General features: G+C 44.5%; 1 protein-coding gene across 2 annotated transcripts in view; it reads right to left on the reverse strand.

Moving 5' to 3' along the window:
- The window catches only part of ESRRB (estrogen related receptor beta), a 156,408-nt gene that overhangs the window by 75,132 nt on the left and 56,348 nt on the right, over window positions 1–24,928 (reverse strand). Inside the window, exon 1 of one of the 2 annotated variants that reach the window (XM_040559092.1) lies at window positions 8,903–9,002. The exons of the other annotated variant lie outside the window; for it this stretch is intronic. Within the exon in view, the coding sequence (XP_040415026.1) occupies window positions 8,903–8,952 (50 nt within the window). The 5' untranslated portion in view covers window positions 8,953–9,002. Of the gene's footprint in view, window positions 1–8,902; window positions 9,003–24,928 lie in introns of those variants that run through there. 2 annotated transcript variants of the gene reach the window in all.

Here is a 24,928-nt window from a genome sequence, read left to right on the forward strand (position 1 = left end):
AAAATAACCAGAATAGCAAAAAAAAATAAACTAAAATTTGATTTTAAAAATCAACAAACAAACAAAAATCCAAACCGATGATTTTTTTGGTTACGGCACAAGAGCCCAGCTTTATCTGGAGAACGTTATAGCGGGATCTGTGTCTTGCACATTGTTTTTCAGACTCCCCTGTGGCATTTTATTTTTAAAAAATATTTGCTTATCTTTAAAAACCACAGATTCTAATATGCATTGATTTGTAAACAGAACAGCTATTTGCAGTTGTTTAGTAACACCTAACCCTATATACCTACTAACTATTTTACCTACTAAGTCCTAACAAAAACACCAAATATTTTTTAAGCACAAATGTTATGTATGGCATATTTGGATGGCATTCTACTTTTATTGAACACCTTCCATGCAAGGCTATCGCAAGATTTACAAACTTTAAATAAGAAAGACTCGGCACAACCGTGTGATGAAGACAGACTTACCTATTCTTAATTTTTATGCATTTATACATGCATACTCACACAGAAATACACAACCACATGCAGAAAGACTTGCGTATGGGTATGTACAGATAACTGTTCAAGTGAAATAATACACATAACGCAGCATAGAATGAACATGTCATTATATATAAAATGATCAATTTCATATATGTATTTTCTGTTAACTTATAGTATGTGCACATGCCTTTAAAAATATTACGCACACACATATCCTGCTGTACATACGTTCATACACTTACAGATCTCTATGCAAGAAAACTGTTTCTGTCACACTTTGACTCATTCTAGTCCTTTACAGCATGCTAGGTGCCACTACACAACTTGCATCAATTATTCTGAGGGAGACGCATCTGGCATCATCTACGTAAAGTAATACATACAGACACGTCAATGCACTTAACCATCATTTTCAGAAGGTCACATTCGCTACCATCTATTACAGCAAAAAGAACCCACAAGAAGCAAAGTTAGCATCCTTCACGAAGCCCAAGCACTGAAACGCAAGTCCCCGGGTCGGGATTTCTATGGCTTTGAAAGCGAGGCTAGATTGTACCTGTGGCCCCCTCCCTGCCCCTGCCCCTGGGCAGGCTGCATTGCGGGCTGAACCGAACCGCTTGGAAGTCACTGCTTAATGCAGTTAGATGGAGGGACAGCTCTGATCCATCCAGATACCTCTGCACTACAGATGAATCTGATAACAAAAAACGTCTACTAAAGCATGTCAGGCGATAGGTCGCAGGGCTTTCACTTTCACAAGAGAATGGCCTCAGCATCTCCCTGTACCATTACTCCCCTAGACTCCAAAAATGACCCAAAAAAACTCTATCAGCAGAAACACAAAAACTACAAACTGAATCAAACTCAGAGGTAAAATGTAGAAGCAACATCCTTTAAGTCTGAAAAAAGGCTGAAGAACTGAATTTGTGTGTTTCAGAGAATTAAATACCTCTTATTCCTCTACAGCACTTTCCGAACTGTTTAAAACTAGATGGCATTTGCATGCCATACATAGTTCTGAAACAAAGAAAAATAAAAATGCTGCAACTCCTTAAAATTTCTGTATAAATTGAAGATTGCTTTAAAAAATAAAAAGCAAAGTATAAAGGAAATGTATACATTAAAAAGTACATATGCTAATTCTGCTTCTGTGCACCAGAATGAATTCTAAATCAAGTCCCTGAAATCTGTAACACCCTATATTCTCCCTTGCAATATTACCAAATCTGTGAAAATCTCATCTAGATGGTATAATTCCTTAAATCAGGAAATAAATAATATGGCCAAGAATGAGAAAGTTGTCAGATTGATTGAATAAAAACAAAAACTACACAGAAGACTACAGAAAAATAAAAATCACTAAACAATAGTTCTGTAGCGTCCTTTAAATTAATATACAAAATGGTGTAAATTTCAGTGAGAAACCTGGTTTGTGATTGTTCACGTCAGCACCTTTTTAAAAAGGTACCAGCGGCAACTGATAGAAAATTGTATTTCTGTCTTATTTTCACCCAAGTGTTTGCACATTCTAAAAATGACCACCTCCATATGCAAAATCATAACAGGAGAATTGAACATTTTTTAAAGCTGTTCTTTTGACCTTTCTCTTGAGTAAAAGGACAGCGACACAATACACTCACCAGCATTGTTCACGGTGACGGCTCCATCACCGGAGATTGAGGGCCATTATTACTAAAGGGAACTTTAAAGTGCCAGGAGAAAAAGGGGAAAAATTAGAAAATAACACTTCTTAATATGCCATATGTACCAGCAGCCTTTCAGAAGAGTAGACACAGAGCAACAAGACATCTTCATGTAAAAACAGCTGCAGTAAAATAGACAATCAATGCAAAACAAAAGGTGCTATGATAAGAAATTGTCTCCTGTTACGCAAGATACTCTAAACTGGAGGTCCCAGACACACTCCCATCTCCTACATTATAGACTTTCCTAATTTAAGAAAAATATAGGACCCTTAAAATACATTTTGAGGATTGGAAAAGGAAAATCTGGACTGAAGGTAAGGGGTTCTCAGTGTCTCTCACCCTACCAAGAACAAACTAGAACAGGCTTCCTCTTCCTTGCCAGCTTTCAACAGGATGCAATATTTGTGAGATGTCCTTACAGCCATGACAAAAATTGTATGAAAACAGCTACCCATCTCTATGGTTATTATATTTCCTCAAACATACACAAAAATGCAGGAATAAATAAAAACCCCTTCCAAAACAAGAACAGTACTACCACTGCCATTTTATTACGACTTCAGTCTTATCTTGAAAATGAAAAACAAAAAAAACGAGTTGATATTTGCATGAAAAAGCAAGAGAGTCCTCTTTTATTTATATACACACAAGTTTGTGACTTTATGAATGGATTCTGTGCTATTCACTAAATCCTTATGGGGCAGGAATATTTTTTTGTAGGACGCCAAAGTCAGCCTAAGTGTAACTATACGGAGATTTGCTGGGATCCCACAAAATGAACAGGATTTTTTATCCATTTTTTCCTCCCCCATTCAGAAAGGGAGTGCAAGAAAATTCCAGCTCAGCAGGGACACAGAGCCATCGCAGGTTGTGTGATAACAGCTTGCCACCTGCTTTTCGCAAGTTGTCTCTGCGAAGTGCAAGGGGCACTGAATAGTAACGTTGCCTGTGGTGATAGGAATGCACTGAACAGCTCAGTATGCAAAAGCACTTACTGGTACACAGTGCTCTTCACAAAGGGCATTGCAGAATGCTTTCCAGACTGTGTCAGAAATGCTAGGAGAGAAAGTATTAGCGCGTGTGTTGCGGGAGGAACATAAGCGCTTGCCATCACAATAAAAGAAGGTATTAGCAAATACAGGTATAAAGCTGCTCATAGCAGGGAAAAAAAAAAAAAAAAAAGGAAAAAAGACACCTACCAAACGGCAAACTTAGCAGCAGTCAGACCAAAAGGAGCATTTCTTTGCAAGAGCAGCAAGGGTTAACAGTGGCATACAAGCTCCCGTCCGGTCAAGATGGGGTCAAATGATGTGCAGTGAAAGTTTCAAGTCTTCAATCCCCCAGAGCTTGTTTGCTAATTACATTTGCAATTACAAACATGACAAATATATTAATATACAGTGCGTTCCACCTTGAGCAGGCATGTTTCTCCTCGCAGACAGTCACTGCCAGCAGCCACACTCGCAAGCCCTGGAAGAAGCAAAGTGCACTGTGCTCCAGAGGCAAGGATCATTTCGTGGGCATCTATCTTGCTCTGAAGAGTCAGGGCAAAGCCTGAGAGAGAGGCAGCATAGAAAGGATGGACAAAGACTCACAGTAAGTTACTACAATTTAATTCCTAACAAGTAAAACTCACCAGCTGAAGAACTATTAGTAATAAATAAAACTAAACTATGTTCCGTTCCCGATGGCAGGCACCAAGCACTTTGCACATGTAAGCCACGCAGAGACGACTACATTCCCAACTCAAAAGCAGCCGATACTCGGAAGACTGAAAGAAATCAAGATTTTCCTATTTTCAACAAGGTCACCATGAATGAGTAGTGCTAATACCTTCTTTGTTAAGTCCCTTCGCTACACAAACAACCATCTGATTCACAGTTTTCTGTGGAAGCTCTGATCTTGCTTTTTTTTCCCCCAGTTTCTATAGCAGCATTACCTAGGAACCTCACTGCTGGGTACTGGACAGATGCTAAATTTACTTCCTCAGAGTGCACAAACTAAAAATTCTGTTGTGTTCTGGCTGTAAAGTTAACATCAGTAGATCTGTGGAATAAAAAATAGGTCTTACTGGGAAGAATTTCCCAGTTTCCACAAGCTGCGATGGAGCTACTGGCTTGTAACACCGGCAGCTGCTACAACCCCCGACTCCTAAACTGAGCAGCAGGAATTAGAAGAAGCTGGGGAAAGGATTTTGGCTTTTAGGTCCAAGGCTTGTCACCATCTTTTTCTACTTTTCCACTCTGAAGCAATTCTACCACCCTCCCCACAGAAATTGTGAAGTTCATCTGGTCTCGGCTTTAAGCCTTTTACCTTCTCCCTTCTTCCATGCCCTAAGAGCGCTTGCGTCCTTTGAGCCCTGGGAAAAATGACACGGAGACCCGCTGATACAACGCACAACAGAACTTCTTATTGAACTAAAATCATTTGAAAAACACAGGGTATTTCAGACGACGTGAAATTCTGAGCAGTAGAAAGGGAGCTGAAACAGGGCTGGGGAATAACAGCAAAAAGGGCACTGAGGATAGAGCAACGTTCTCTGGGAGAGGAAGAAAACGGGATGTGAAATCTCTGTCACAGCAACTTTCTCTGATGCAATCTCTCCAAAGTCTTTCCCCTCTCAGGCTAAATGCAATATTTATTGATTACTTCAAATCAATGCAATGAAAAAAATCCTATTTTTTAAAATATATTGATCTTTCCATATTTCTCAATAATTGATAATGATTAGACCATCTTTACTTTTACAAACGGAATTGGAAGAAGAGGGAAAAGTTGATACAAATACTGTAAAGATACCAATTTCCTCATCAGCCTTGTGCTCAATACGCTCAGTGTACCAAGACCCCATTCTGTGATTGGAACCTAGTCAGGAACCCCGCAACTAGGCCATTTCCCTTACAGAGGTTTTTCAATTCAGTCTGTCAATAAAACACACAGCTCCCTCCCCATTCTCCCCAATTAACAACTCCTCCCTATCCCAGATTTTCAGAGATAGTCAGAGCAGACCATTGCATTCAGCTTCTCTGACTCAGATTTCCTCCCATTCACAGAATATGGACATTTCCAGTAACCTCTCAAATTAAGTCACATTTCCTCAGTCAGTGCATTAGAGTCAGTGACAACAACTTCGTCAATTCTCTTCTGCAGGGTCCGGAATTCAGTCTTTCATTGACTTAAAATTCCAGTGTTATACCTTTCCGTCTCTCTATCAAATATATCAGATATCCCTTTCAACTTTTTCCTTCTGCTCATAAAATCATTTTCATTTTTATCAGATCAGTGACTCATGTGTCTTTCTTGTACATCAGAGGAAACCGTGTAAGAGACATAGCATCTGGCAGGATGCCCTTATTTGCCAATGATTTTTATTTTCCCTTCATTATGGTTACTTGGTCAGTTTCTGTCTGTCATGTAGAATATTAATTAGAAACAGAGATGGCAGTTTTGTAGTCCTATCAGGATTTCTAGTAGCAAATCTAGCGAGGCAGAAAAAAATCTCTGGGACATGGAAGTTAAGCTAAAAAAGTAAAACTGCCCTATTTCACTCTCCTTTGAAACAGCCTCAGCTTTGCATATGAGATACACATAACACTGATATTCAGCATGACCATATGTGTGTGCATATAGCTACACATAGACATTTCTATATACACACATGCGTTTGTGTGAATATAATCCCATCTTCAGTATGTCCGGGTGCATATTCCTGGTGCCTGCACGCGCGTTCCCTTCCCGCCGTACTGCAGACAGACGTTGTCAGCGCAGTGTAACTAATGTATTCTCGCCATATGCCTCACCTGAGAGACAAACCGCAGGTACAAATCGTTGCCTTTGTTAGTTTGCCAATTCAAACTCATACAAAAGGTTCTCCCTTGGAGCTGCAGCACCTACCCCAGGAATAATTTGCCCAAGGGTCAGTACCAAAAGGTACACAGTAGTCGCTTAAGCGTGGATTCCTGTGCAAGAAACCAAACACATAGCTGCCGTAGGACACATGCACAGAGGGTCAGAATTAGGCATAAGCATTTTCCTACTCTCACTGCAAGATCCTGCACTGAGGGAAACCACACAACCCGCTGACCAGAACTTCCTTAGGTTCCTGGTGTAATCATTCAGCTCAACACACACAGGCAGAGGAAAGGGAACCTTCACTGCTTCAGGAAGACAAATCCAAAACCTAAAGAGCACGATCAGGGACAGTGAATTCCTTTGCTCAGATACTTCTTGTTCAGTTGCGGGTCTGTTACAAATATTAAGTGCTTAAACTCCAAGGTGAAAGGAGGCACTTCTTCTCTCCTTTGCCTCATTCATGCTCTCTCTTCTCTCTCTCAATAATTGCAAGGTGAAATACAGTTTCCAGGTAACTGTATGGATCACGTATTGAGTGACCACATCCACTTCTCTTCTCCCCGTTATTTCCTATAGCCTAACAGGCAACTAAACAAGAAGAGGCAGTTTGCAGTATTTTTAAATTCACTCTTAATTTAAGGTTTAATTTGGCTAAAAAAGCTGCACACGTAATTAAAAGCAATTTTTTTAAAAATGAGGAAAATAACTATGGAAGTCTTTTTAGTGGCTAAAAAGCCCAGCAGTCAGAACAATGAGTAGATCAGTTCCATAAGGATAATATGCTCACACAACTAGATAGCAATCCAGACACAACTACAATCCCTGTATTTACACGATATGTTGACAATATAATTGTCTTACAGTGGGAGGAAGAAATGGCTAAAGAGGTATATATTGGACCAACCTCTACCCTCAGCTATAAGAATGCAATCCGAAATCTAACCTCAACAAAACCAAAATGTAAATCAAAGCAGCACCTGACACACTGCACACACACCTTTAATTATACTCTGTTTTTAAGGCTTCTCATACCTTTTCCTTCTCTCAATAACTTTTTCCAGACTTAGCCATATTTCCCTGCATCATCGTTGTACTCATCTAATTAAAAAAAAAAAAAGAGATCAAGATATTTAAATTCATATTTCTTGGTCTCCCTTCCCCAGCCTCAGCAATGTTAAAAAAAGGTTAGCTGGCACACAGAACCAAGCCAAGCACTTCTCTAAACTGACAGCACTCTGACACTTTCTCTTCTCAAAAATCAGCCCTCCATGCCTACTGTAAAGCTGTAGGGGCTCAGTGGCACTTCCGCCGGGGCCACCTTCATCTGTCTGCTCTGCAGCCAAAGAGTTGTGAATATGGGCAAGGCGCCCTTGACATTACTGGGAGCTGCCTGAGAGCCCGTGGCGAAGTAGAAGGGGTGAACAGCAATCCCACAAGCAGATTCTTTCTTACTGTTTTCACGTTGTTTGAGTTCCTTTTCTCAATTCCCAAAGTAGAACAAATACAAGGAAAAAGTTAACAGACAACACAGTAAGTGATAATGATCTAGCTTTTGATTGTGGTATTTTGTTTAGTTGTTTTTTGTTGTTTTGTAATGAAGGTAAATGCACTTTCTATTTTTGACTAAATATTAAAAGACTCCCAGCAGCATACAGAATACATTTCCCTTCAGAAACTGTTTGTTTATTTTTAATTCAAAATGGAGCAGCCACAAGTGAAGCACCAGTGGGGAAAGGAAAATCACATGGGTTAGATTATTAATTTGTATTAACAATACTAAGTCTCATTTTAATGAAACTGCTGGAAGCAGGGGATTAAAAGAAGGAGAAATGTGTGTAAGGACGGATGGAATATGGGCAAACGAGACTAGAAGACAGGTAAACGACAGCTGTAATGAGAGAAGAGGGGTAAGTATCATTGTGGGGATTTTAAGTGTTTAAATTTTACTAAATACAAGGTGTTCTGCTGAAAACAAAAGCAATGAAACAGACAAAATTGCTTCACTCCCACCTCTGATGACACCACAGAACCTGTGTAGGTGACACCCGGATTATTAACATGCAAACACACAAAAGGGCACTCAGCTCAGGCTGAGATTTATCAGAGAGGAGAAACGCGTGGGGAAATGAATCGTTCCAGCGAGCTGGATGCAAACGCTGAAAAGGTTTTGCCTTGTTTCCTAACTTCCCCGAAAGGATCGAGCCAAACTTAGCACGTTAAAGTGGTTTTGAACGCGGCATCGGCAGGCGCAGCCCAGTTCGGAATACAAAGAGCAGTAGCAGGTGCCCAGGTATGTGCCAGCGGTCCCAGCTCGGGATGCCTACTCGCCAGCCCTCCAGCTCGCTCCACTCTTTCCCAGGGCAGGCTACCCGAATAGAAAGCCGTGGGAAAGTACATTTCCAGGGGGGATTTCAGGTGAAAATCGGGCTTTTTCGGTTAAAAAAAAAAAAAAAAAAAAAAAAAAGGAAAGAAAGAAAAAAAGAAAGCGCATCCACTTTCTGCAATTTCCTACGCACATCTCCTTACAGACTCCTGGCAGTAACTCACCTAATAAAAAAACCCCGGCACCGACGGAAAGTCAAACTGCGCCGGCAGGACCGCGGCGCTGAGCGTTGGCAGCCGGCTCCCAGCTGAGGCACCGCGGCCCCAAGTTGCAAGGACAGGAGGCAGAAGCCCAACGCGGCCACCCCCGGGCGCTCCCCCCGGCGGCGGCCAGCCTGGGGGGTCGCTGCCCTGCCCCGTCCCGTCCCGTCCCGTCCCGCCGGCAGCGGGGCGCAGCGCCGGCCCCTGCCCTCCCCCGGCACGGCTCGGCACAGCACGGCAAGGCACGGCACGGCTCGGCACACTCACTGGTTGTGGTAGCCGAGCGGGTCGGAGATGCACAGCTCGGAAATGTCCATCAGTCCAGTTTGAGCATTCCCGGTCGGAGGAGAAAATTTAAAAAAATAAATAAATAAAAAATAAAAAAATAAAATAAGGGGAGAGAAAAGAAAGAAAGAAAAAAAAAAAAAAAAAAACCAACAAGCAGGCAGGCAGGAGACGGCGCGGGGGAAGGAGCGAAGTGGCCGAGCCCGGCGGAGCAGGCGGCAGCTCCCTGCCGGGCGGCCACGGAGCGGCGGCGGGAGGCGGGCGGCGCGCAGGACCCGGCCACGGGGGATTTGGCCGGCCCGAGCCCCGCTGTAGCTTTAACGCCGGGAGCCGGCAGGAGCCGGCAGGGCGGCCATTGGCTCCCGAGCGGGGGCCGGGCTTGCGGGGCGGCTGGGGGAGGCACGGCCCGGGGGGGGGCCGGGGGGGCGACGGCAGCGGGCCCGCAGGCGCCGCGCTCCCCGGGGCAGGGCCGGCGTGAGCGCCCCGGGGCCGGCGGCGGCCCGGCAGCCCGCAGCCCTGTCCGCGCGTGGCGCGGCCCCACGCGTGTGCCCGCTCGGCCCCCGGGAGCGGCGCTGGGGTGGCAGCGTGCGGCCCCGGGCACACGCGTGTGCCGTGGGAGCAGCCCCACACGCGCGGCCGCGGCACACGCAGCTCTCCACGCGGAAGGCACTTTGGAAGCTCTGCCTGTACGTACGGGCTGCCTTCGGTCGGGGGCTGTCACAATTCCCATGCGTGTTTTCACACCTGTACGATTTCACTGCACGTACCACGGTGATGCCACAACGCAGGAATCTAGGTGGAGAGTCCCTTCACATAAGCACACAAACCTCTCCGACGCAGGCACTGACAGCCCAGCTCACGCAGAGGTGTCCTACAGGGGCTACCTGGCCACTGCTGCCGACCTTCCGCCTTCCCACCTGCACTCATGCAAACCTCGCTTGTCCCTCTTCCACACTTCCCCTTCACATTTAGAAATCAGACAGTCAAATATATTGAAATTACCTTCACTGATAAACTGGAGGCCTTTTTAAATGGGAAATATAAACACCTGGATTAAGACTTCACTCTCCTGCGTCAGGCAGACAAAAAGAAAAAGGTTGGAGCTAAAAGGTTATTCCTTAACACAAGATGCAGGACCTAAGTTGCGGTGAATGTAACACACCCAGAGAAGCGATGAGCTCCCAGAGCTTATCAGATGAGGGGGCCTGTACAGCAATGCAGAAAAGGCACTGTGGTTCAGCTGTGAGCACGGCAGCAAGCACTAAATTGTACGAAAAGTTTTAGTCTAATCAGTATTTGAAGAAACTTGAAGCAGATCGTATTCCAAAAAGAGGAATGGTCAAAGTCACAGCCATTGTAAACCATCTCCTCCACTGCAGTCAGCGCAACTTCCACACTACACCCTCTACCAGAGATCTCAGCCACTATAGAAAATGCAGCAAAAACACCCTACAAAGCAATGGTATGCCCTGGTGTGTCCCCCAGCTGTGGGGGACAAGCTGGGTGACCCTGATCAACTTCCCTTAAGATAAGGCAGCCTAAGGATATCACACAAATGAGAAATCTGTTATGGTGGCAGGCTTCTGCAAGGAAGTTACGGAAAGCAGATGCTTAGTTTAGAAAATGGGAGACAGAGCAAGGACCCGTCCACAGTTTTATAAGTACAGCAGAGTGTTTCAGGTGACGCAAAATTCAGACCACACATCTTTCCAGAAAGCAGGATTAAAGCAAATGGAAATGTACACACATATCTTTGCACACCCAAGTGATACATCAGCACCGTGGAAACTCTAAGATGCTTTAAATGTTAATGAGGCAGAAGACAAGGGCTTGGGGGCAGCACGAGTAGGGCCCAAGACTGTCAGGAAGGAGTCTCACCATCCACGCTGGGGAACTCCTGACTCAAAGAGAGGCAAGGAGGAGGAAACCAGCACCAGGGTGGTCCCGATGCGCAGCAGCAAGGGAGGCCGGTGGTGGCACAAAGGGCCAGGACCGGGGTAGGCTACAGCCCAAGAGCAACCAGGATGCTTGCAGGGAGCTGGTTTAGACTGAAAGCGATTTTCTCCGGAAAGATGCTCACCGGCTGCATCCCAGCTGTGCAGGGATTGGGGTGGGCTCTGGGTGAATGGGAGACCGGGGGGGAATGGCCCGGCAGGCAGGTTCTGCTCGCCCAGCAGCTGGTGTTTTAATTTGGCTCTTTAACTTTTATCCAGGCCGAGGTGAGGCAAGCAGGGGCCCATGTGATCGCCTGGCACAAGGTCCATGGGGCCGAATTAACTGATACCGGCAGCACAATGGTGGGTTTGTGCTCTGGAAATGGGCTGCTGCTGACAGAGAACTCCCCGGGTAAGGTGGGTATTTACAGAGTGGTACAGAAATGTAACTTTAATCTCTTCTGACCCAGTGCAAACGAACAAATGGCGCTTCCCCCACCTTGAGAGGAGCTGTGCAAAGGCCTGGCTCTTCCTTTCTCAGAAGGCTGGAAAGGAATTATCTCTGCCGGCCGTGCCTGAAACTGTGAGCTTGAATTCCTTATGGAAGGGGACAAGAGTCCTGCAGGCTGGCTTTGGAACTTCAGGAGGCTTCAGCTTCCTTTGCAACCCCCGTGCTTGCTTGCACTCTTCTCACAGCTTTCGCCAAATTTTCTTCCCCCACAAGGAATAAAGAAGGAAACATTGATCCCGACACGGCCTTCCTTCCAACGCATGTTGTGAAAAAAGTGCCAGAACAAGGACTCAGGCTGCCAGATCTGGAAGCCAAAAGCCTCAGTTTGGGTAAACACAAGGCAGAACGGCGCACACAACAGCAAAGTGAGCTGCCCCTGCGAGCACAGCCTTCGTTTGCTGGCCTAAGTCCTGCCCTGGTAAGCGCAACCTGGTGGGATAACAACCATAAGGCAGCCTCTGGATTTTGAGGCCCCCAGTTCTTCTCTCACTGACCCCAATGTGCAGCAAGGACTTTCCATCAGTGCTAGCCTAGGTCAGAGCCCAGCCCGAGTGCAGATGGAACCACAGCAGTACCAAGTCTTTGAGACACACAAACTCCCCCCTCCCAGGATAGAAAGCAAGAATTGCAAAGACATCTTTTGTACTTTTGCCATCTCTTCCAAGACGCTGTTTTTGATGGATTAGCTTTTTTACTTTTTTTTTTTTTTCCATTTTTATCATGGAAATAACGATCAACTTTCCAGCAAGCTGACTGACTGACAGAAATTTCATTTGGACTAATATAGGAGCAACTTGCAAATCATGCCAAACAAACCTGATTTCACTTGTTGATAAGGTTATTTTTTGTGAATAAGGAAAATACAGCAGAAGGAGATATCCAGTTACTTTCAAGGGTTTGGGATTATTTTTTTTTTTCCTTTTATGAAGGCCATACTATTGTATTCTCACAAGGAAGTCAATGAGGAGGTACACAGGGCAAAAACCATACAGAATTAGGAGAGCTAAGCTGAGCAGACAGACTTGTGTATACACACTCTTGTCTTGTCTGGTGGGGAAAGAGGAGCTCAATAAGAAGCCTTTCCCAGCCTCCAATTCATTTAAGGAAACAATAGTTACACACAGACCATTGGGATGAATTTAGAAGACAACCCTTTTACACTTCAGAGGCCAATGGTACTGCGTGGACTTCACAGAAATCACCGCATTGCATGCCCTGATCCCTCTGCTTTGCAAGGAGGTTAGTAACTGTGCAGAGAAACTTATGCCCTGTGAGCACAAGTCCCAGCTCACTGGTGGGCATTCACCACTCCCATGTATATCCCCTTGCTCCACCTACCTCAGATACAGACTCGATCCATGTGGACAAAACAACCTTCTCTGTTTTGGGGCTCAGTTCTACTTTCCCTTACTATGCCTAAACAAAACAGTACCCTGTCCCCAACAAAAGCAATTTGTTGTTCTCTACCAAACTCCATACTGATTTTTGTTCCCTCCAAAACTCTCAATAAGTCTCCTGAACAATGTACTCCATCTAGAAGGCATCACCACCATCACTGCTAAGCTCAACATCTATTTAAGCAGGAAATAGTTTTCACATTGTTATTTTTAACTAACTGCCCATCTGAACATCCTAAGACATGCTTCAAGCATTACCTAGTCTTGGAAACAATTCTCAACCTATAGATGTCAAATCATATCATAAAGAGGTTAAGTGACTTGCCCAAGATCAATCTGAGCAAATCTGCAGCACAGCTTGGCTCTGAATATGTATCTTAACCCTTACTGTCCTGCTTTGACTCAGAGTTCTCTATCCCCAAAATGCGACCTTTCATTAGGTTCTGACTTTTTCCTGTTCCATGTTCAGATACAGCAGTGTTAGGAGCCTCAAGAGAAGACAAACATAATCCCTCCATTATCAATGAGAAGTTAAAACTTTCTTTTAGTAACCCCTACTTTTGGAGGGCCAGTGCTGTTTTTTGTCTTTCCATACCTGCTTTTGTCTTTGCAGTGTTCATAGCAGGACAAGCTCTGTTTCCAGAGCAGAACATGGTCCTGTTGGCATCCTAGATGAAAGTGCCCAGATACACACACAAAGATAAGCTAGGAGAAGCCATATTAACTTTTATAGAATTCAAAACAGGGCACCAGAGTAAGAGGCAGGCACTGAGTGTTTTACCAAATGGGAAGAGATACCATTTTCTAGATTTTCAAAGACCTCGTAGTAAGAAACATACTTTCTTTTGTATGAGGGAGGCAAGAGAATAAGTTTTATAGCTGGGATTATGCCTTCATCTCTCTCTTGCATCGTCAGTTTGCTGGGGCATTTGATATGGACTTCTATCCCCCTTACTCAGAAATAGTACAATCTATCTGCTTTCATGTTTTAGTCAATCTACTTTGTCAGCCAGACTTTGCCCAGCTCTTGTTTAATTAAGCAGTCAGCAATCTTCCTCAAAAAAGGTAGGTAATTACTGAAGTAGACTGATCTTGTAGACTTAGAAGATCTCAAAGGAGGGCTGTGTTCCAGCTCCAAACTTTGACCTGTTGCTGATCTGTTTCCTGTGATGTATTACAGTAAACCTCAGCTGGGCCACTTTGGTTGAGCAGAACATAAGCAAGACATTGACTGGAAAGTGATTTTATCCAAACTGACAGCTACACATCATCTACTAGCACACTCACCGCTATTTCCCAGACTCGCTCCAAATTGCAGCAAAGCAGAAATGAACCTTTCCCCAGCCATAATCCCAGGTCTCCGCAGAGCAGCGCCTGGGCTATTTGCTTAGCTACCAAGAGTAGGGAGGCAACACAGGGAATCAAGGAGTCTTAAAATTACTTCTATTTAGCCACCACAGATCCTTCAGCAGAGACATGACAGCCATGGCTTTCCCAGTATGGGGGTTCATCCTGGGAGATGGGACAAAGTTAAACACCTTCACTTTCTTTCCTACCTGAGTACACCAGCTTCAAGTCTTGTATTTGAAAAGGCCAAGGTGGGAGGTCAGGAGAACAGGGGATGCTTATTCATTCCTCTAAGGTGGGGAGATGATTTGCTGCTTCTCTTTGCATTCCCATGCACTCTAACTAACCACGTGAGGATGCCAGTATTCACTGTACCAGCTTAACCACTGAGCTGCTCAAAAGAAATATGTTTTGTCAAAAAGAATAACAGTTACTTATTGTAACGCTGCAAGGAAAGCATTAAAACATCCTTTGGCATGCGCACTGATCATGCTGAGTGCCTCAGCCCAGAAAAATAGAGGAACTTAAGGAACCAAAACATTAAACCTGTTAGCAAGCATATCCAACACGGGCTAAGCAGTGAAGATGGAGTATAATTTTTCCAAGTCTGTGATTGAAATGCACCTAAACACATGCAAGATAACTTTTTCTCAGTAACAGCAATAAGGCAGCTGCAGTGGACCATGCTTTCCAGTTTGAATTCTACGATGTGACAAAAAACAGTGGGTATGTGTGCAATTTCCTCTTTAGCTGGGTTCTCTGAGTAGGTAACAGACCTTTTGGAAAGTGACATAGGACATTATAAAGAAGCAAACCAGTGAAAGGTTTCCATCCAGGGTATATGGCATGAAGAAAGCAAGGATTAAAGGCCTTCTTTTCCCTGCAGGAACCTCCATCTGGCCTCATCTGGGCACACTCTACATAAGATTACTGACTTCACATGGTCGGCCAGACCAAATACAGAAGAGCTCACTGACAGTGGATCTGTGCATAAGTGTTTAACAGTGAGACAAAACTGCAGATTCCAAGTGACCTTAGGAAAACTGATGCGTGACAGTCTGGAAAAAAAAGACAGATCATCACACGATCAGGACTGCCCTTCTGGTCACCTCCAGCCCCAGAATATTCCAGTTTCTAACAGTAAGGGGTTACAGGGTTTGACTGAAGCCAGACATGACAGAGGCCAGCTTTCTTCTGACAAGTGTATCAGCAACACAAAAGCTGCAAGCCCCCTCTGCTCTGGATCCTCCAAGCAGCTCAGTTAAATACACCTACACGCTGAAGATATTTGTTCTGTACTAACTTTTATGTTTGAACAACAACACAGATTTGCTCACAACTCCCTCTTGAGTATATTTATTATTTGTACAACATTTATTTCACTTTCTGGACAAGAGCAAATTGGAAATAACAGCTGAGGTTGTGAAATTATTTTATTAGATAGCTTTTATAGGGTTATAACAAACCCTATCCCAAACTTAACATACTTTTAACTTCCGAGTCCCATCAACTACACCTCATTCAGATACCTGCAATAAAGTGCATATTAGGAAATCAAAAGTCATTAATATTCACACACTATGCCTACATGAATGATCAGGGTTTCATGGTGCTTTTTCAAAAAAAGCAATTGAAAAAGAACAAAAAATCCAATCCTGACCTATACCACATGCCTAAACACTATTTAGGGGTGGCAGGGCAACTCAGGACCATATAAACTTGTCTTCTTTAGCTATACAATATATGCACATACAGGATCGGAAGGGTAGCTAGTCAAAAGAAAATACATGCTGATTACCAGAAAGCTTTTCTATGCAAAGGAAAGGAGAAGCTTCACTGATCAGCCCTACTTCTGCTAAGCAGGCCTGTGTACTCCAAAAGATAGCACTTTCTATCATGTGTGAAAATACAGGTCCCTAGATGTCTCTGTAACAGTCCTATTGACTTCCAAATCTTTAAGTTTCTCAGAGATCCAGGCACAGAAGAAGTCGTGGGTAGCAATAATGCCATCTCCTGATGGACCCGAATATGTGTCGCTGGATTTCAGCAAATATGCTTTCATCCTTCCTGTGTTGCCAGCTTCGCCATTCTTGTGGCAGCATTAGAGAAAATTACTTTTCAGTATCATTGTTAAGGCAAACTCAAACCTCAGTCCCATGTGGTCTGAGGGTGACTTTGGTGCTGCAGCCTCCTAGCAACAGGTCCCCCACTGTGCTCACAAAGGAAAATGTAGTTTTAGTCTTTCACTCATCTCTTGAGCACCTTTATTGTAGTGATGATCAAGGACTACCAACATCCACCTCTTTGCTCCTCTGTTAGATATACCAAGCTTCCATTAAATATTTACAGTCAGATGAAATCAGCAGCACTCATCTTTTAGACCTTGCTTAACAACATTTGGCAATACTTCATAACTCGTGGTAAGCAACACAGTAAAGGGTGGGCTGTATGCCAAGACATATGTATGTATGCTCCATAGGTTGTTGTTACCAGGTTCCTCCTGGGAACCATACAGCCTGGGGTCAGAACTCCCCTTTGCCGCTTCTTCAGAGTACCAAGAGGCCAAACAGAAACAAGGCAGAATGAGGACAGCAGGAGAGAAAGACTGTCAAAAATAGAGGTCCATAAACCAGCCAACAATGTGGCACCTGGGAGGGCCTTGCCTTGCTTCCTAGGGAGAAGGTACCGGGTGAGGGTACCTGGAGAAACCACGTTGTTTCCGGGGGCTCATTGCAGGAGAAGAGCCATTAAACTGATTGGTCAAGCAGGGTGGTTAAAGCAAAGACAAAAATGTAGGTCGTCAGCCTTGATTAGCCAGGAATCATCTGAGTTGAATCCACAACTCATTTGCGATTATAACCATACTCATGACAAGCTGCATTTCACCCAGCCGGACTGTTGCCTCTTCCAAAGGCACCATGAGGGAGCACCACTGGCCTGCAACACAACTCCAGGCTGTGCTAGTACCCGTCATGGGTAACTGCCCAGCAATGTAATGACGTTCAGAACATGCCTTGCACATCCTACTGCCCAGCACATGTGTTCTGCCTGCAGAGGCATTACTACTACTTCCAGAAATACAAAATACTTCTCCGAAGACACACCAAGATAACAGCCATCAGATGAGCAATAAATGTCTGCAGGGGTTGCACAGGGCTACATACCAAGCACCTTTAGATTCAATACTTGCTACATAGGACCACTTCTTTTAATTAATTAATTTATTTTATCTTTTAATCTACTACAGTTTATATATACAAAGTTCAAGAATACTGATGTAAGCCCTAAATATTTGGCCAACTCTCAAACACCCATTGATGAGATGCTATAGGTCAGCTGAGCAGGCAACTGAGAGCCTGCATTCTGAATTTAAGTTACCAAACTTTTTCCTGCTCACTGTGGGACGATGAATAAACACTCAGATGCCTCAGTAGAATAGAATAGATCTTTGAAGGTTTCTTCCATCTGAGCATCTAGTCCAACTGCCTGACCACTTCAGGACTTACCAAAAGTTAGATCGTATTATTAAGGGCATTCTCCAAATGCCTTTTGAACACTGACAGGCATGGGGCATCAAACACCTCCCTAGGAAGCCTGTTCCAGTGTTTGACTACCCTCATGGTTAAGAAAATTTTCCTAGTATCCCGTTTGAACCTCCCCTGGCACAGCTTTGTGCCGTTCCCATGTATCCTATCGTTGGTTACCAAGGAGAAGAGACCAGCACCTCCCTTTCCACTCCTCTTCCTCTGGAAGTTGTAGAGAGCAATGAAGTCACCTCTGAGCCTTCTTTTCTCCAGACTTCACAGCCCAAGTCTTCTTATCCTTACCTCTTAGGACATGCTTTCCAGCCCTTTCACCAGCTTTGTTGCCCTCCTCTGGATGCTTTCAAGTATCTTAACATCTTTTTTATAGTGTCAAGCCCAGAACTGCACACAATACTTCTGTGCAGCGATTAGCTCTCCCAACAGTAAAATATATCCAAAAATACAGCATGCTTTCTTAGAGTGCTGCTAGAGTTAAACATTTGTGAGGTGTCCACGTGTGCCCAGTGCTCTCAAGCAAGGGTCAATGCTAGCTGCAATACCTGGGGAGGTGCCCCGCAGAGGTTTGTCAGAATAAGCCATGGGGAAGCACACTGGAGCCAGTATACTATAGGTGCACCTGCAGTGCTACCATTTCACCTCACCCCAAACTCCTGACACAACCTAAATACCCCCCAAAACCCTCTCCCTAAAAGAAATTGTTCCTTCAAAAATAGGAGGAGAAGCTGGGTCATCAGGTGAGGGTGAAATTGGTTTAAAAGCCATTAAGAAGAAAGCAACCCAGGCGTTCAGGAGCAATCACAGCTGCTTGGGCTGATCAGGAGAGACAGAGGGGATTATTTATTTATGGAGTTCCTGCTCTCCCTGGGCAGGCATGTCCACTGGGGAAGCTTTAAGAGAAGTGGGGAGCAGGAGGCTGCTCGGAATCCTCCCGAGGTTTTCCGCACCTGGGTCTCAGGAGAGTTAAACACAATTCATGCCCAGAGCGTCCACGAAACATCAACTGTCTCTCAGAGCAGGAAAGGCCAGAAAGAGCATCACGCAGTTCTCTGCTGGGACAGAGCCCCAGGCACCCAGGGTGCCATGCAAGCTCTGCAGAGCTTTCAGGAAGATCCCTTCAGAGCAATAGAGCTTGAGTGCATAGCTGCTTCTGTTTCTCTTTTCTCGTGGTTCAGCTGCTTCCTTTAAACACAGATCAAGTGTCTCAAGGGACTCGGGAAGCGTTTAACAGACCTGCCTGATGGAAGGACCTCCAATGAGAAAACCAAGACCTGAAAATCCCAATAGACAACCTCAATTCAATCCACAGCTGATAGAGCAACCCTGAAGTTACATGCAACCAGATCCTGACTGCACAGAAAGCACATCCTTCTGGTCTGTATCCACAGCTCATCCAAACGTCCTAAACATAGGGGGAGGGAGGGACTAGCAGATTAAACAAAAGGAAATAACTGAATTGAGAAACAGCATGGAGAAAGAGATCAAGAATTCTTTTTCAAGGTACAGTACACTTTCCTGATAAAGTTCCTTATTGTTCCCCCAAACTGGGAGGTGAAGAGGACTTATTCCCTAGAACCATCAAGTTTCCTTCAGTATTCAGAGCTGACATTTCACGACTAACTAAAAAAAGAGCTGTAGAGACAGACACGCACAGACCAGCCCAGACACATCTGGTAACCATCCTTCTCTCCTGACTTTGGTCAGAGAGGCACAAAGGGGAACCAGGGCTTGGAAACTATCAAATATGACCTGAATTTCTTGTTGGAAAATGCTGCAGAAGAAAAACGTTTCAAAAGGGTCATTGATGGGGGCTGAACAGATTATATGAGTGGTACAGCCTGTGCTGTGTCAATTCATGTCTCCCTGCAATTCATTACTGATGAGATGCCAGAGATTGAGATGAAAAGGGCAGGAGCAAACAGTGAACTACTGCTTTAGACACGTTTTACTCAACATTCCCAGTTTCTTCCTGCTCCCCCTGCCCAATATCCCTTGCATTGCTCCCCAGTGATGCTATTCCCCCCCACTTCCTGCCTCAAATCAGGATATTGTTGTGTGCAGCTCAAGCTCCTGCAAAGCCAGTTGTGGCAGCAAAATAACTCATGAATACATAAACCAGTTTGGGAAACCTTTGAAAACGTAATAACTGAAGGACAACAGGGTATCATCTTCATCAAGATCGGTGATCCAAGGTAGTGTCAATATCAGATAAGCACAGAGTCTAAAAGCGAGAGAGCTTCAGCAAGTCCTAACTCACAGACTGTCTTCTTCCCAGTCTGCTTCTCACCATACAAAACAATGTGCTTTCCGCTAAATACAGGAAATACACACAAACGCAACAAAATAGCTTTGTTCTTCCAGTCTATGTTCCTCCAAACAAAAGGCAATGTTAAAAGGATCCATCTGCAATGAAACAGGTCTTATTAGGCCTTTCAAAGACACCCTCCTTTGCCGCCTGTTCAGAAACAGGTTGCATTTTCAGTTTCTATGACCTTTCTTTCCCACTCTGGGAAGAACATCACTAAGCACTGATAGTTAATCCTGATGGGAGACTGCTCCAGAGAACGGTCTCCCCAGGGAGCTGGAACACAGAAGATCCAGGACTCCCTGGGGAGCTCTCCTGCCTTGACCTGAGTAGTGGCTTAAAAATCTTTACAAGGCCACACCAAATACACTGCTAGTTCACAAGTGCCAGGTTTATTATTTTACGTACTTTAATGCACGCTGTTTGGGAATTCCAATTCATCCCTTATTTTGCTAAATACAGCTTTAGGTTCTCAAATCCTCCAGAGCCTGCATTGTCATTTGCCCCTTCATGCTCGTTTGCCTTTTTTATTTCCTTTCCAACTTGCCAAAAGAAAAATGTCCATTTTGACTCTGTTCCTGGCCAGTCAACCTTGCTTTCAGAGTCTTGCACACCAACTTCCCCTGCCGCAACTGTCAGGTTACAAAAACAAAAGGAGAACATTTGCTTCCTTGTGAAACACTTCCCATTGAGATCTTCCAGTCACAGTAATTTCTGTAGCATGCTCTGTGCTTTCACAGAGTCTCAATTTTGCAGAAATACAAGGTTTAATCTGAACTCATTGACGTGCCTTTGACAGCCAGGAGGAGGCCTCTCCTTCCTGCTAAGGTACACTCAGGCCTGTGCATGGGTGACATTACCTCTGTACTGCTGGGCACAGGATTCCCCCAGTGGCATTGGTATTAGAGACGTCCAATGTTCGCCTCCTCTCTTCACAGGCTTTCTTTGCATGATGTGACTGCAGTATAATTCAAGGTACAATTTAAAATAGACTATTTTAAGCTCTAAAGGTGCAAAAGGCACTCATTACTACTGAAACTAAACCTGTTTAGGCATCTAATGAGCCAAAATGAAGTATCCTCAAACTGGCAGGAGAGCATCCGTGGTTTGGATTTTCACTAGTTTAAATGGATTGTTTCAAAATCGATACAAGTTTAAGTGTACAGCTTCCTTGTGTAGAACAGATCTTCTCTGGACTGAGAAAGTGGCATCACTTACAAAATAAATGACTGCCTGTGCAAGGGTACAACACCTATTAACGAATACCACAAAGCAGCACCGAGAAGAAGGGGCAGAGGAGATAGCTGCATGCAGCTTATTAGGAAATACTGCACCAAGAAGGGGTATACAGAAGTGACAGCCAACCAACAAAAGTTTCAGGGATATCCCAGTATTTTCAAGATCCTCCCATCGTTGGGAAAGATAAGGAAAAAAACACGTGGGTGTATCTCCAGAGACACAGAATGTTTTCAGACATTTGTACAGCGCCTGTGTTACACAGGGGCTCAGGGCTCTCTGTCAGCAGAGGATGCAAATTGGTTAAAGTGAACAGTGCACAGAGCAAGGCTGCGTATCTCGCAGCACTCTAGCCCTACATCCCTACCTCCCAGGGCAGCTCACAGAGACTTGCTGTCAAAAAACCCTCTCAGAAGAAGCAACAGCCTTTGTGGGAGGCTGGGGCCAGAATCCGCTCCTGTCAAACAGCTCTCCAGACCCTGATGTGACTGCGGCTGGTGAAACATGTTAGCTAATGAAGATTGAGTCAGGCAGGCAGAGACGATCCCCTCAGCCTGTTAATCCACTTAGGGTAGGAGAAGGGAAACCTGAGCTGAATTCCTGTGCTCCCTGCAATGGACTGTACTCTGCTTCAGCACCTATGCAGAGCAAAAACAGCCAGAGCTGGACTGGGGAGAGCTCTGGACGCAAGACGAGTGATTTGGGGAGGCATGATCAAGAGGACAGACTCAGGGAACAGCACTCCCTGTGCTGGCTTTGGTGCTTACTGGGTCTAATAAACCAAACTGTGCCTTACCTGCCCCCTCACCAAGAGGAAGCAGGATGAGGTTGGATATGAGCTTCTGCCTGACAGCAGGGCAGTGAGAACAGAGACACCTTGAGCTGTTTTCACAGAGCAAAAAGGCTTCCCAAGGGGTCAGCTCGGATTCCTGAGTCAGAAAGTCGGAGAGAGCATTTGTGCCCCACACATCCATCCCAGCAGTGACAGAAAGCCAGCCCAAGCCTCCTGTCCAGTTTAACTCCTGCAATTTACAAGGATGATGGGTGCCAATCCCAGGAAATGTCAGATTATCCTTAACCACCAGAGGGTGCTCCCCATCTCAAAGACAGAGTCAATGTCAGATTCACGGAGACAGTTAGAGGAGCCTTTACTTCCAGCAAACGGGGAATCTGAGCAAGGGAAAAATTAGAAGATTAATAATAAATAATTATGAATGAATCTGATCCCGTGTCTCTCCTCTCTTTCCCCATCCCTCCTGTCTGGGCAAGGTAAGGCCCTTTGTCCTATTTGTCCTCTGTGTCCTGCTCAGTCAGGTGATTTTCTCACACTGGAGGTTAAATCACTTTTATTCTTTTCTCCTAGATCATGGATCCAGAGCGGCAAATAAACATTTTCCGCTTGGCAGGTCTGTAAAGAATGAGAGTCCAGCTTGCCTGCCTCTGAGCATGGTAAGGATCACACCCTCTGGGCGCGCACAGTTTTTTACAGTGTCAAGGCCTCACCTTACCCCTGCACAGCTGCAGCAGGGTGGGGGACACCAGCCCTTGTTTTCAGGCTCGTTTTCCCTGCTCTGTCCTAAGCCGTTTTTCCAGAGGGCAGGTGCTTGCTGTGCAGAGATGCCTCAAGATGATGCTTTCAGAGCAGATGTGCCCAAGTTTTTGGGCACTAGCACTGCCAATAATACAACTGTAGGGAAAGACAGTTCACTTTGGGAACGCAGGGACCCCACAGCCTCTCTTCCTCCTCTCACCGGCAAGGAGCAGAGGCTTGTGACTGAGGCGACACGCTCAGGTGCCATGCACCTGGCAACGTGCTGCTTTGTGCATCGTCTTCCCTTTTGCATAGGTTAGAAGTAATACCCCAGAGTTACATCATATGGGGAGAACACAGCATTTAGGATTAAATCATAAGGGTCATATTGCACCCTGGCATTCAGAAAAAAGAGCTTAAAGCATGCCAAGTAAGATCAGGCACCTATGCAAAACAGGCCAGCTCTGCTGACATGTCTGGCATAGCATCCGTTTGTCTCAGCCCCAGCTTACTTTGATAGTCCAGGTCTGTATGTCCCACGGGGAAACCAGTTCTCGTTGATGGCTCCCACCCAGCACACATGCTGCATTTTGCTGTCTGACCACCACAAGAACAGATTGTTGGATTCTTCCTTTAATTGCTCTTTCCTCTCTCCTTTGCCCACTAGTGCCAGGTCCTGCCTGCAGGGATTTTTGTCAGAGTTCCTGCTCTTGGGTACCCTGGCATCACTTTTTGTTCTGTCCTCTTTAAACCAATAATACATTTTTTTCTGATAGAAGAGTGAAAATCAAGCAGTTAAACCCCTGCATAAGGAACTCTCGTTCAGTCTCTTACACAAACCAAAGCATGTTTGATAGGATTGGCTTGCTTAACGTCCAGAATGAACTATTAGTACATGTGGGAACTAGTGCTTTCCAAGTCATCAACTGGTCAACAGTGACACTAGCCATAGCTGAGAGAGGCATCACATTCTGCAGCCAAAATAGGCTAATGAATCCTCCTCTGGTGTTTGAAGTTGTGAGAAAGGAAAGAGGTGAAAATATAAAAGATTTTATGGTCAGTTCTCAGACACTTGCAATAGACAATTCTGTTTGCTACAAACAAAATGTCAGGGCTATGTGTCGCAGCTACCCTTCTTGCACTATTCATACCATTTCCCATGGAAATATAGCAAATATCAGACATGGCACAGAAAGGTTAACCAGTGTTAGGTTTGGACACTGACCATCCTAGCATTATTAACATTCAAATTCTCAACTCAATAGATTTTAACGCTACGCCATTACCATTCCGGTCATCATAAATGTGTTCCTAAACATGTACATAATCAGTCATCAAAAATGAGGTCATCTAAAATTAGGTATTTTGAGCATTAAATTTCTGTGTACTTTCACTAGGAGCTCAAGTTTTGTCATTCTTCCTCCTCCCGCTACAGCAACGACTTTTCAAGTCATTCCATAGCCCTAGTGACATTCTCCTTTCTTGCACATTGCTGCATAGGAAAATTATGTGGGTTTTTATTCTTTTAATTACTGTTAGTGAGTTTTAAGATCTCAGATTATCTCTGATTCCTTTACTCTTCAGAACAGCAGTATTTGGGTGTCATTTTTGCTCACGAAGCCAAATTACAGTCAGATCTGTCTTCCACATGAAGTTGCACCTCAGTGGATATTACAACTTGGGGGTTACATACTATTTAAGATGAACAGGTTTTGACTAGCTGCAATTAGCTGATCTGCAACATAAATTTGATCAGCACATAAATTTGTGAAGTACAACAGGAACAGCGAAACAAAAACGAAAAACCTGTGCATTAAATAGGGTAGACTACAAACGCAGTTAAGAATTAGAAAATGACACAATTGTGTTTACTACAAGTGAGAAACACTTTTAGCTCTTGGGTACATGCATAGTATTTTACAGACATTAATTACACGATCATATTTTTCCCCACAGGATCTCACCTCAGTCTGCACTCAGAAAAGATTGTGTCCATGCAAAGAGCAGCTATTTGAAATACTGTTTTCTGCTCAGAGTGGCTGGTGTGGCCCCAGGCCTTATTTACCACACATTATTCAAACATGGCTCTGGAGATTTACTCATTTCCTCATGTGTTTTTCTTTGGGCTTATCATTACACTGTCCAACGGCTTCACCATCCTGAGATCATTTATTTTCACACACCCCTGTGAAAGGAGGGGGTATT

Source organism: Cygnus olor, chromosome 5 (assembly GCF_009769625.2).
Source record: "Cygnus olor isolate bCygOlo1 chromosome 5, bCygOlo1.pri.v2, whole genome shotgun sequence".
Classification (NCBI taxonomy): domain Eukaryota; kingdom Metazoa; phylum Chordata; class Aves; order Anseriformes; family Anatidae; genus Cygnus; species Cygnus olor.